Below are 13,488 nucleotides of genomic sequence, written 5' to 3' on the forward strand. Positions count from 1 at the left end.
GTTGGCAGACAGACAAGGCTAAACTAGAGAGACGTTTGGTTAAAGGAATTCACCCCATGAAAGACCACCTGAAGGTGAAGGGGATTTTGCACTGCACTGAACTACTCAAGGCTTCCATTGGCAATGGCTCTCAAATTTTTGAGGCTGCTCAACATGCCTGAGTTTTACAAACTGTAGGTATCTGTTAAAGCTTTTTGGGTTACTCGATTTCCTACTCCAAAGCAAAAGCCCATTTTTCAATTTCTCCCCCTCATAATATATGTAAATATTGAAATTTTGCAATAGAAATCAAACTGAGAAAGTATGATTTAGAGGTAAAAAACATGTTCTTTGGAAAGTATTAAAAATTATTCAAGAAAAATTATAGAGAAAATTAAGTAGGCTACCATGAAATATGGGTTGAAGACCAGAAAAAAAGTCAGTAGCATGTGCTAATAGAAAAGGCAAAACAAAATATGACACAAAGATAAAATCCAAACTAAATGGTCTCCTTTGTTTGGATTAAACATTTCCTCAATATCAGCGTGTTCTGACAAAACATTTCAATTTTGCCAAAATTGCATTTCCTGGCAGAAATGGACAGTAAAAAGGTTTTGACTAGCACAAGCACACGTATGCCAAGTGATTCCTTTTGTGTGTTGTGGTTTTCATCCACTGTGGAGTGAACTTTTACTGAGCCTCATTCATTCATCTGCCCCACCATAAAAATGCACGGCTATTTTAAGCACATCGTAAAGTGAACCATGTCACTTGGCCAGGCTGCCAATTGCGGGAGTGTGGGACAGGAATCCCTCTCTGCACCCACCCCACACCCAGCCTTGCCACCCCCGGGATGCATCAGCCCCACGAGCCCAACGGGAGCAAGGACAAAGTGCCTCCTTCTGGAGATGTCCGTAACTTCAGCTCAGCCGCAGCAACCGGGATGGCTCATATAGAGAGATATCTGCATTTCTCTCTCTGCCCGCTGTAAAACAGCTTTCTTTACATAAGGAAAGCTGCTATCTCTGTTGTGAGCACTGAGCCAATAAAGCCATCACAGAAAGGATCTGTTGCCAGAGTCCAGAAAGGGTTAAGGCAGCAGTTGGAGAGGTTTGGGGTGACGTGTGCTTCTGGACGCCTGAGAAGTCTCTTGAAGGTAGTTCCCCTCTGGTGAGGATGGGAGCGTGCTGAGGTCTGAAACCCGAGATCCCTCGCAGCCTGGAGCTGGTGAGGTCCCAGTAAAAGCTGTTTGCCTGCTTTCCCTTCCCGAGCAGTCACACCGCTGCACTGGCCTGGGCAGTATGGAGCGAGCACCCTGGACACTTGTAGGACTCACTCTTCTCCAGCTCCTGCTCATCTCCTGCTTGCCAAGAGGTACTGTAAGAGAGCGTGTGTGTTCCCGGCATGGTCGAATGAGCCCCCTTCCTTCAGTGTGGTCAGAGGGGTTTGATCTCATGCGCTGTCATGGGAAGCAGAGAGATCTGCAGGGACAGCAATAAGAGAACGAAGGGGCTCTGCTTTATGTACTTTTTTTCTTGTCAGCATGGAGTGTGTGTGTGTGTGTAGGTTTACCCAGGAATGATTTTCAGGCAAACTTAATAGCCTTAAAGAGAAACAACTGGCTGAATTTGTTTGCCAATGGCCATTAAGAAAAAGGTATGCAATCACTTTGCTTATTACTCCTTTTATTTTCTCAACACTCAGTGCTACGGAAATGATGATAAAAAGAGGCATTTAAGTCTCTGAATTGTAAAGCGTAATTTGTTTAGTTTGGCAAGACAGAGATTTTCCTCTCCAGCCCCAACACCAAGAATGAAGGCAAGGGAGAAAAAAGTGAAGGAAAAAAAGAAAACAAAACCCACACATTGTTTCCAATCTGGGATTTAGCTCTTCCAATATTATTCTCTCGAAGGGAAAGCCTTGTTAAAGCAGAACAATCTTTTTTTATACTCAAGCCCCATCCCAGTTTCTGCTGAACCAGCAAGTATTATCTTGATATGGTTGAGCAAAAAGCATTTACTGTTGAGTGCAAATTTGCTGTAGTTATGGCCACGAACCTGGGCTGTTTACACCTGGAGGCGTCCAGACCTGCTTGCAGCAGCCAGCTGTCAGCATCATGGGCTGCTTTGTTGGGAGCTGCAGCCCTAAGGACTGGGAGGTGAGGTGCCCTCAAGTCACCCACCCTTGAAGCTGCTGCATATTTCAGTACTGCCGACTCCTCTTACCAGGGGAGCTGTCAGATCTGCAGGCACTCAGATCTCAAAGACTGTAAAGAGCTGGTGTCAAGGATGGTGCTTCAGAGGTCCCCACAGCAGGGGCTGCAGCAGAGAGTCTGCCTGTGCAGTGCCCTTCCCTGCCAAGCCCTCAGGACACAGGGAACAGGTGATGACAGGGTCATCTGCCCAGCAGGCTGGCCACCAGCACCTGCAGCCATCCTGGGAGGCTGGTCTCCTGCCAAAGCTCCCCCTGGGTCACAAGCACAGAGAGCTTCTCCCCACCTCGGTGCCACATGCACGGACCTGTCCCTACAGTGGCCCGTCCCTCAGACATGTGACACCTTGCACACTGGCCAGGCAAGGTGGCTCCATGGATGTGCCATGTGCTGGAGTGGCACAGAACTAGCCCTGCCAGCGGCAGAGCATCCCTGGGCACAGGCTGTGGCTGTCAGGCAGCTGGGTGGGCATAAGCCCCTCCTGCTGCAGGGGCAGCACGTCTCTCTCGTGGCAAGGATCTGATCTGCAGAGCAATCTAGCACAGATCCCCTTGGCAGCAGGGACAACGGGAGGCAGGAGGAAGGAGAACAATGGCCTGTGGGACACAGGGGCTGTGGGGCTGTGAGCTTTGGAGGGAGGGTGCTGGCTCCCCCAACACCCACTCCTCGCACACCAGGAGCAGTGTGAGAAGAGCCTGTGGGACACATGGATGTCAGCTGTCCCCTGGCCCTTCCTGGCCATGCCTCCCCTGCCCTGCTGCTGGTGGTGGTGGAGCAGCTGCTGGCACTTGCTTGGCATGCAGCTGGCAGCATGAGGGGGCCAGGAGGAGGCCACAGCAGGAGGGGCTCTCAGAGACAGGGGAGTGACTCAGAAGTGCAGTGGCCTTAACATGTCAGGGCAGGTTGGAAAATAGCGTTTTGTCTCCTCCCCACAGATGTATCCAATTTTTATCCATATTTATCACACCCAGTTGCACAGGGCCTGCCTCGAGAGCTGGGGGCAGGAGTTAGGGCGGTCTGGGAATTTATTTTTTGGAATAAACTTGGAGTGCAAGTGACTCATGTTTCCTTAAAAATATATGTGTGTTTTTGTGTGTTTCTGCCTATCTAAACCCTTCCCAACCTCTCTTCCCCTCCCCCCCAGCCTCTGTCTAGAGAAGTGAAGGCCAGATGCACTCAGACACATCCAGATGCATTCAATCTTAGCAAATGGGTTACTTCAGTTCACATGTTTAGGTTCCTAGCATGGACAAAGGCAAAGAAACTTGCTTTTTATTTTGGAAAGAATGCTGGGGTTACTCACTTTTGATCCTGAGGTCTCTTCAAGTAGCTCCCAGGAGTCCCTGCAAGCCTGCCAGTGCCCAGGATTTTTCTCTCCACAATCCCTGAAGGACCCCTGACCACTACAGGATGATGCAGTTGTCAGCAGCAGGACCTCCCTTGGGCATGTGGATGTCCCTCTCTGTCCTGCAAGAACAGGGACATGGTGAGGGGCAGACTGGAAGGAAGGCCACAGGGCAGGAAGGCCAGCCACCAGCAGGGACAGAGGCCTGGCAGACTGAGAGCATCTTCAGTCCTTGGTTAGGGCTGGACTACACACTCCACAGGAGCTGTAAGGATTAAAATTTGAGGAGGGTTGCTGCAGTGTGTGTGGACTGTTTCTGGGCAACATTAACTGCAAGTTAAGTTGTCAACATGTTGCAGGTCTCACACCCTTACCAGAGGCAAGTCCTCAAGACAGGTCCAGCACCACTGCTCTACCTTTAGGACACAAGCACATTCTGATGTTATGTGGTCATGAATTCATTTCAATACTGCAGCTGCTTCTTCTCTGCAGATTTTCAAACATTCTCTCCTATTGCAGAAGTCTAACATCATCAATGCTGTCACTTACTCAAAAGTTCTACATTCATTACCTGTTCCTGTTCCTTGTCTTGCAGCACAGAGAAGACAAATTCTCTTCCTGATCATACTAGTATAACTTTTCTGCCCAGAATAAGATCCTCTGTCCCAGAAAGAATTGAAGCCTGAAGGGTGATGTGGCAACCTCTGAAGAGTCTTAACCTGGCTATGTCTTCCTGCCACAGCTTTCCTCAAATGAAGCCACAAGGCCACAGTGCCAATAAGAACACAAATGCCAGGTCATAAATACTCAGAAGAAACTAAAGGAGAAGGGTATTTTAAAAAGACAAATTAGTTTGCATTTATTAAATTGGCAGATTCCACTTAGTATTGTAGATTTCCTCCTGGGTTCTTCCACTGTCTTTGATTCTTTTTTACAATAGAGATCCTTTCTTTTTGCCTCTCCTCACTTGCCACTGTGTGAAAGCACACACTACAGGCAGAAAAGGATGCTAACTGCCTCTCTAGAAGCAGCAGTCTAATTATTCAGCAAAGGTCTGTGACCATAAAGTAAGCACACTGAGTAAAACTAAAACAGGGATGTATTTCAGCTCCTCTTTTAATTAGTCCAGCTGCTGAAAAGAGCAATAAGTACATAATTTCTAGAGAGAAGCAAGTGGTTTTAGAGACAGCATTATCCCTTTCATCCTCTTAACACATCAAAGAGACAAACAGACATAATTTGCACTGTAGTTTATCGGAGGCAAAAAGGTTAACAATAAAGACTTGCGCTTTCCTTTATTATTAAGCGTTTGAGATACATAATTTTCCAAGAACCCCAGTAAAAGTCTCTTAAAGGGAACATCCCTCTTCCCTTCCAAGGTGTCTTCCTCTTGGCCTTACTGAAATCAAATGGAGAATTTTACTATTCATCACAATGGAGCCACAGTTTCAGCCAGTGTTGCACTCAGAGCATTTCCTGTTGTCAGTGTCCACACACCTGATGGCTGTGGGGTGAGGCTCAGCTTGCATATCTGTGCAATGGCAGTAGAGCCAAGTAAGAAAGAGCAGAAAAATGAGATGGACCTAAAGAAAGTGTAAGCTGCTACTAGGTTTCATCTCTGTTGAAGCTGTCTTTTCTTTAATGAGAAGTTAAAGAATCCTTTCAGAATTATTACATGGCCAAACATTCCCTACTAACAGCCTTAAGAAATTGCTCCTTCAAATTCAACTGCTTGTTTCTTCAAGACAGTAGCTGTTGTTGAGCAGTATGTTGAAAAATAAAGATGAAATCAAATACAAAGGGGCATGTTCTCATCTGTGGAACACGAACTGGTTAAATAATCACTTCAAAAAGTCATCCTCTATGGTCTCAAATTCTAGAAATGTATCTATCTGTTTGTATCTGGTATTACTTACATTGCACTGTTACTGCAAATGGCACTTTTCAAAGCAATTTGAAATAATATTTCTTCGAGCTTAAGTAGTGCTTACCAGTGTACTGATGGATAAACTGAGGCATGGAAGGAGAACTTTTGCAGGATAACAGAATGGACTTGTAGCATAGGAAGTTCTCTCCAAGGACAGACATGGCAAATTGGTTTTTTGCTCAATCAGTTGTCTGATCCCTCAACATAGCAGCTACTGTCAGCACAAATACAGGGCTGGGAATGGGAATCAGAGAGAGGAGGGAGAAAAATGTCCCATCTCAGCAGCAGCACAGGCTTATATCAGCTCAAAGTGACTGTACTCTAAAAAAAAATCCTCATTCTTCCAAAGAAGTGGAAGACACAAAAGATAATTGGTATAATTGGGCTTGCTTCAATTCACCTTAGTTCTTAGCTACACAGTTTTCCCAGCTCTCAGATCTTCGGAGCAGAAATCCCTTTCCATACCATAGTGAGGTATCTATGATATACAAATTCACTATGGCAAAAGATCAGTCAGCTGAAGCTGACACTTCACCATGATGTGGCCTGACCCACCCCTGAGGCAACAATGTGAATCTGTTCCTGAATCACCAAAGCTTTAAGTCTGATCTCAGCCCTGGGCATGAGGGGAGGCAGCAGCATCACTGAGGTGAATTGCTGTTGGACTGACACTGCCAACGAAGAGAACATTGGGAGCATTGCCTCCAGTTGGTGTCCTCCAAAATCCATCACTGGCATTCACATTCCCTAAAAAAATCCCTTTGGCCAGATTTTTCTCCTGGGAAGCTGAGAAGCCTCAAAGAAAAGGAAAACAATTCTTATCTCATTTGCTTCTCCTGTGTGGAATGTGTTTGGAGATTGTTTACCCACAGGTGATTGTTTGATTGGTCACCAGTGTGAGTTGTTTGGACTCTTTGGCCAATCAGGGCCAAGCTGTGTTGGGATTCTGGAAAGAGTCAAGAGTCTTCATTATTATTATTATTTTTAGCATTGAGTAAGTATCTTTTCTGTATTCTTTAGTATATTATAGTATAGTATAGTATTCTTTAATATAATATAGTATTATAAAGTAATAAATTAGCCTTCTGAGAACATGGAGTCAGATGCATCATTCCTACCTGCCACGGAGGTCCCTGTGAATACAATAACTGACAGCTTCTAGGATCTGACATGCTGTAGGGATGAAGAGGTCTTGCTAGGTGCAGATGTAGGTAGCAAGCATGAATGTGCTCCCATCTGAACTCAAAAATGTTGATCTCCCACCTCACAGGCCTGCTCAGGCTGGACCCAAAGCACCAGGTGAAGTGTTGTGTTGGGCTGTGCCAGGCTCCTGAGCCAAGCAGGTCTTCCCTCCAGCACACGCCCTGGATGCTTGCGTGCTTTCCCAACAGAGGCATTTTTTACGTGGTTTCCATGGTCTTGAGCTGCTTCCATGTGAGATGTTTATGACTGGATTTAATGGGCTTTTCTTCCATCATTAAAATCTCATAAATTAATCCATTGTTTATTTGCCTGTCCAGAGTCTTGTTTGTTCTTTGCAGTTAAATATTTTGCATGGGTTGTCAAGCAGCTTCTTCCGGCTTGTCCCAAAATCAAAGACACAGTCACTGCCTGCAAGCCAGACTGCCTGCTTTGGAAGATTATCAAAGTAAAGCTCACAAAACACCCCACAATTATCTCTGCCACAGCTGGCCAAGGCCTTGCTTTCAGCATTTTACTCAGTCAATAAATCTTCTCCCACTTTTCTCTGCCTCATTCTCTTCTGTTTTGGGTAATAATGGCCAAGTGTATGTGTGGGAGCTGCCAGTGGTTGCCCATCCCCAAAAACACAAGGGAGAGCAGGGTTATGCCTCTGCCTCCATGGAGCACAGGCTGAGCTCAGCCAGACAAACAAACATTGCTTACACACATAAGTGACTCTCTGCATATCCCTTTTAAACTTGTGAGGCAACGGTTTTATTTGCCTTTTTTTCAGTACCCAGAGATAAAACAAAAAGGATCCTGCTATTATTAAAGGGATGCATAAACTCTTCAATCATATTTCTTTAAAGAATAGCTTCTACAGAACTTCAAAAGAGTAGATTCCATGATTTCCTGTGAAGAAAATCCTAGAAGAGCCACTTAAAAAATCTCAAATCCACATATTTCCTTGTCAAGGCTATATAAATTGCCCAAACTGCAGAAACCAAGAACCTGAAAGGGAATTAAATTGTTAGTAAGTTAAAAGACAGTTTATTTTCTTTGTCTAAGTTGAGACAAAAGAAGTGAGCAAACAGCATTTTTAGATGGCAGCAAGTCTATTTTTACATTTTATTAAGGGCCAAGATCTGCCGCTCCCTTCTTAACACTAAATATTACCTCAAGGTCAACTTATTCTACAAATACACACATCTGATCCATCAAGAATAAGCGTGGCCTCTGCTTTTTGGCTCTGTTGTGTACACAAGCTCTACATATGAAAATAAATACACATATGCACACATTCACACTCTCTACCTACATAAAAATACATGTGTAATATTTTAGGGAAGAATAGAGTAATTTAGGTTGAAAGGGACCTCTGGATGCCACCTAGATGGTCCAGCCCATCTCTCAGTGCTAACTTGAAAGTTGTGCTACTCACAGCCTTATCTTGCCAGGATTTGAGTTCCTGCAGGGATGGAGACATTCCTTTGTCATCCCAGTGTAAGTTTGCCTGTGAATATTTGGATCATTTTACAGACAAAAAATTCTCTTGAATAATATATCCACTTTATTAATAGGCTTTAGCAAGCTTGAGATAAATTAGATTTCTATCTTGAGTTAGAAGAAAATGAGAATTTGAAAGATGCTTTACAAAAGCTCTGAGTGTTGGGTAGTTATTTATTAGTCAGACTTTAAAGAGTACTGCTTCAGGAAGGAGTGAGACCCCCACCTCATACACCAGAGACACAGCTATTGTCTGCCTTGTATGGTGAGATGTATCAAACTGAGTGTCAGTTCTACAGAGATAATTAGAGGTGTGTAATTAATTTTCTCTGGAATCTGAATCAGATACAATTCACAGATAAAAGGCTTAATTAAAAGGGAATAATAGCCATAGGTTAAGAAGCGCCAGCCTGGCCAGGATGCTTGACTGCCATCCTGGAAATTAAAAGTCATGAGTTTAATTCCCAACTCTACCATTGTTTTTCCCTGGGACCTTGAGCAAAGTCACCTCACCTCCCTTGTGCTTCATTTTTCCATCTGGAAAAAGAACTTTGTAAAGCATGTCAAGACCTACAGGCAAAAGAGTCTGTAACTGTTGAACAATATGATTATTTCAGTGCAAGATTCCACTACTGGAATGAACAAATACAGAAACTTATTGGATGGAAGGAACAGCTTTTTCTTTTTGGAATGACTATAGGGGCAGAGAGGGGGGGATGAAAAGGTTTCAGCATAAACAGCAGCCTCATTCCTAAACTTAGAGCAGCAGCGGACTCTCCCTGATCAGTACAACAGGCACAAGGGAAAGGCTCGGTTCTGAGGAGCACAAAGGGCTGCATTTCATTTCCCAGCCAAAGGGGAAAAAAAAAAAAGAAGAAACAGTTTGGTGGTCCTTTTTTATGGAGTCAGTAAAAATCATTAGGGGAGAAGATAAGCTTCCAGCAACCAGGCTCCATGAGGTCATGGAGAGTCAAGTGAGACAGAGCAGCAAGGCTCAGTGGTAGGGTGCTCCAGCAGGCACAGTAATTAGGTTATCAGTGACAATGAAACAAAAAAACAGTTGTGTGAGAAGGGAGACAGGTACAGGCATGGATGGGAGTGTTTCACCTTAGAGATACAGGGCTTGTTTCATGACAAGGCAGCCCTGTTACTCAGAGTTTAATACACAAGGAAAAAGGTTGTTACCTAACCACAATTAAAAAAAAAAAAAAAGAGGGGGGGGGGGGAAAGAAAAAAGAGGAGGATAGAAGGGGAAAAAAGAGCTAGTCTCATTAAGTTTCTTTCATGTCTCATCTTTCTAGTCTGCTCTCTCTTTTTACTATCAAACTCCATGAAAGCAGTCATCAGTGCTGTCAGCTGCTTAGAAGGCATGCTGACATCTCTGTGCACTCCTTGGATCTCTCTTTGTAGAATTTAGACAGCACACTGGTGGGGAAAGGCAGGATCTGCACTTATTGTGGCAGTCCTGAGTCACAGTCTAAGGTTGTTTCTTAAAAGGGTACTTCCAGCATAGCTTAGATATCATATGAGGTTATGCTAAATAACAGAAAGATGTTGCCATATTAGAAATGCCAGGCAAAACAAACCTTTAAAAACAACAAAAATCTTGTCTCCTTCAGCAGTGAAGTGAAATGTAACAGCATGTACTTCTGGGTGAAAATAGGGAGTGAAACCAGCTAAAATCCAACTTTAAAAGTGGCCTTTCCTGGTGAGCCCCCTAGTTTTCAAGAATAGAAAATTCACAAGCAGAAATACAACCAGAACATGCTTTCATAGTTTAAACAATCTATACTATAGACGGTGCTTTAAATCAGTCCTGCAGTCTGAAGAAACTTTCTCATGTGATATCATCCTCTGTTTTTTTAAAGCTATTTTTCTCACCACAGAAGTGGGAAGGCCTTGCAGAAAAAGCAAATATATTCCTTCCCTCTGGTCTGTTTGCTTCCTCTGGCTGGTACTGTAAAACTCCTGCGTGTTCCTTAGACATGCAAACCACACTGACATTTCAGGCACATGTTGCCACATAGTTTGAGTTTTTCTGGGCTGAAGACCTTGGCCAGCCTCATGCCATCCATGATTCATGACAAACCCCTGGACAATAGACCCTGCCAGTCCTGATCAGATAATGGATTGTTTCTGTGTGTCCTCCTCTCCGTTCTCTGCAGAGTACACAGTGATCAATGAAAACTGCCCAGGAGCCGAGTGGAATATCATGTGTCGGGAATGCTGTGAATACGACCAAATCGAGTGCATCTGCCCAGGACAGAAAGAAAGAGTGGGCTACACCATTCCCTGCTGCAGGAATGAGGAGAACGAGTGTGACTCCTGTTTAATCCACCCAGGTGTGTTTGTGGCTATGCTGTGTTCACACCAAGTCTTTGGCCAAGGCATCATGGCAGATGCTGGGCAGGGCAGTGGTGAAAAAGCACATCTCACTGAGGCATGAGATTGTTTTGCATTTCCTCAGGAACTTCATCTGCCACTCAAGGTTCCTCCAAAGCAGGTAGCATCACTGGCCAAAAAACCCAACACTTTCTACTAGCAGTGTTGTCAGGATGTCTTGGGCAGGCTTGGAAGCTGCCAAATGGTGACACTATAGCTGGCTTCACACCAGGAGTGTTTTAGTGGTACTCTTGGTTGATTTGCATCCCCAAAGCAAATAAAGGAGAGACAACTTGGAAGTCCCACAAGCAAGGAGGAAAAAGAAAGGTGAAAGGCGATAGGAGGAGAGAGCAGGAGGATCTAGGACCAGTTTAGAAGTCACCAGAATCATTTAAGCTGGGCCCAAGTGGCATCAGCACACACATTCAGACTCCTGAGAGCGGCATTTCAGTTGGAGCAATGAGATTTAGAGGTTTGGGCAAGTCAGACTGGGAGTTTGGTTCCAAATCTCAGAGTCTGAGCTGCCTAGGGTGTGGAGGTTGGGTATGGTTCCCAGCGGGAGAGCTGTCAGCAGCTCTGCAGTAATTAACGTCATTGGCATTTTCTGTGGAAAAGACAGAGAGGCTGCTCCTCTTCCTGCAGGACAATCCACCTTGGCTTTCGTCTAACACAGTGGATCTCTTTTTAGGTTGCACCATCTTTGAGAACTGCAAGTCCTGTCGCAATGGTTCCTGGGGAGGGACACTTGACGACTTCTACATCAAGGGAATCTACTGTGCAGAGTGCAGAGCTGGCTGGTACGGAGGGGACTGCATGAGTAAGTGTCCCGCATGGGCAGGGAGGGATGTCAGGGACAGGGAGTGGTGGGACAGAGCCAGGGCCATGCTGTGCCTTTCCAGCTATTCCTGCACAGCAACTCTTGCAAACGGCACAAGCAGGAGAAGGCAAACACAACCAGGCAGTAAGCAGATCTACAATTAGGAAAAAAACTCCTCTCCCACTGCTTGTCTGAGAGGAACTCATGTCATGGTGGGTTAGAACCCTACTAAATGTCTGTTTGGGTTTGGTTTATTTTAAAACTTTAACTACCATGACTCTGGAAAATCTTCTGTAATCTGCATTTCTTGGACGCACGTCATCATAGCCCCTGAGCATAAGCATAAACATTTACAAGGGCAACAGCTTTATCAAAGAGCTTGCCCTCTTCAGCCCCTGCCAGCCTCAAGGATATCCCAGTGTTTCTTTCCCCTGCCACACATCTTCAGCACACTTCAAGGTGCCTCTAGAAAACACTAACTTGCAGCTTCTGATTATGTCACAACAATGAGTTGTTTCAGGTCCTGGTAGCAATATCTAAAGGTTTTGTACCTGACAGTGTACAAAAGCTCCTGCTTTTTGGTTTTGCTAAGTTGTTAATCCCAATTCTGTCTTTCAATAATTAATTCCATCAGCTAACTGTATAGTGTTTAAGACAGGTATTTCCTTCACCAATTTTCCACCAGTGAAGGTGAAGCTCTCTTTCAATTTTTATTGACTGTCTCTTTGTTCATATTTTGCTGGAAGCGATAAAAGCAGAGTCTGCTTTCCCTACTCTGTTCTGTCCATTGTGCTACATACCTTAGGCTTGTATCCTCTTAGTCACTGATTTTAAAGCAATTTAACTTGCATTCACAACACTGCCCATGACCTTTCAGGTGGTGAAAGCATATAAAATTAAATCCTTGCTTCAAATAGCAGAATGTGGGGAATCAAGATGTTTCAGCAACAGAGATAACTCAACCTTGAGGCTTTGGAAGTTGATCAACTGAGTCCCCTGCCATTTACGGTGTGATTTCTGAGAACACTTTAAAGTCCCATTTTCTCTAGGTGCATGCTAGAGCTTCTCTGGAATTTTCTTTAAAAGAAGAGCCAAGAAAGAGTCAGTAACTCATCTAATTTTTCCTCCATCTGCCTGGTCGCCTACAGTATATTTCAGTTTATTCTTCCCACTTGTATTGAAGTGAATACACCTTCACACAGAGGTCTATTTGGATATTTTTGCAGTACTGAAATTGACAGCTTTGTCTTATAACATTTTTCTTACTACTTGCTCTTTTAAGGGAAGCAGTGTGACACAGGCTGCGTTCTCTTTCATGTGTTTCTGTGGTACTTGAGAGGTGGGGTGGGAGGTTAGACAGTGCTGTTGTCTCTGCCACTCTTAAAGAGGGGACGCCGGATAGCTGTGATGCCAGCACATCCTGAGTTTCCCTTTTGCGGCTGTCTCGATTTTGGCCTTGATGGTAGGCTCAGGCATGAGGAAAACTGCATGTTTGGAAAGCAGCCCATAACCATGGTGGGTGCCGGACCGCGCCTGCCAGCGATGTGGCTTTGGGTCTGGAGGGTGGCCAGCAAGTAGCCTTGGAATGCCTGGGGGCACAGGCTGCTGGAGCCGTGGATGTGCTAACCCACCACATCTGGGAGAGCACAGGAGGAGCCATCTCTCTCTGGTACTGCATACACAGCTGAAACTTTGCAGCCAGCCCTGGGTGCCTCGCCAGCGGCAGAGGGCCAAGAAATCCCAGAATTACAAAGAGGATCCACCACGGTAACACGGGATGTAAATCCTGCCTACTTGTCCCACTCTGCCAACGCCAGCGCTGCCGGGGCACGGCGCGGCCTCTCGCGCGGCGCGGGCAGGCGGGCGGCAGCTCCCGGCGGGAGCGCCGGGCTCTGTCTCCCTCTCGCGGGGCCGGCGGGCGCTGCCGCCGTGCTGCGGCTCCCGGCGCCGGGGCCGGCCGGGAGGGCGAGCGAGCGCCACGGGCGGTAGGGGGCGGGCGGGGGCCCGCGGGAGCCGCGCCGTGAGGCCCCGGTCATCCCGCGGGATGGGCGGCAGGAGGGGAGCGCGGGGGACGCGGAGGATCTGCGGGCAGGATCAGTGCCTGTTGATACCGTACACGGCCGGGGGAGCTGTGAGGC

The 13,488-nt window shown here is 45.8% G+C and overlaps 1 protein-coding gene across 2 annotated transcripts in view; it reads left to right on the plus strand.

Moving 5' to 3' along the window:
- Positions 1-1,265: 1,265 nt before the first annotated feature.
- The window catches only part of PAMR1 (peptidase domain containing associated with muscle regeneration 1), a 55,011-nt gene continuing 42,788 nt past the window's right edge, over positions 1,266-13,488 (plus strand). For both annotated transcript variants that reach the window (XM_041421156.1, XM_041421157.1), the window contains exons 1-3: positions 1,266-1,353; positions 10,317-10,493; positions 11,222-11,350. In XM_041421156.1, the coding sequence (XP_041277090.1) occupies positions 1,281-1,353; positions 10,317-10,493; positions 11,222-11,350 (379 nt within the window). In that variant the 5' untranslated portion in view covers positions 1,266-1,280. The remainder of the gene's footprint in view (positions 1,354-10,316; positions 10,494-11,221; positions 11,351-13,488) is intronic.

Source organism: Onychostruthus taczanowskii, unplaced genomic scaffold (assembly GCF_017590055.1).
Source record: "Onychostruthus taczanowskii isolate IOZ18803 unplaced genomic scaffold, ASM1759005v1 scaffold69, whole genome shotgun sequence".
In the NCBI taxonomy this organism is placed as follows: Eukaryota; Metazoa; Chordata; class Aves; order Passeriformes; family Passeridae; genus Onychostruthus; species Onychostruthus taczanowskii.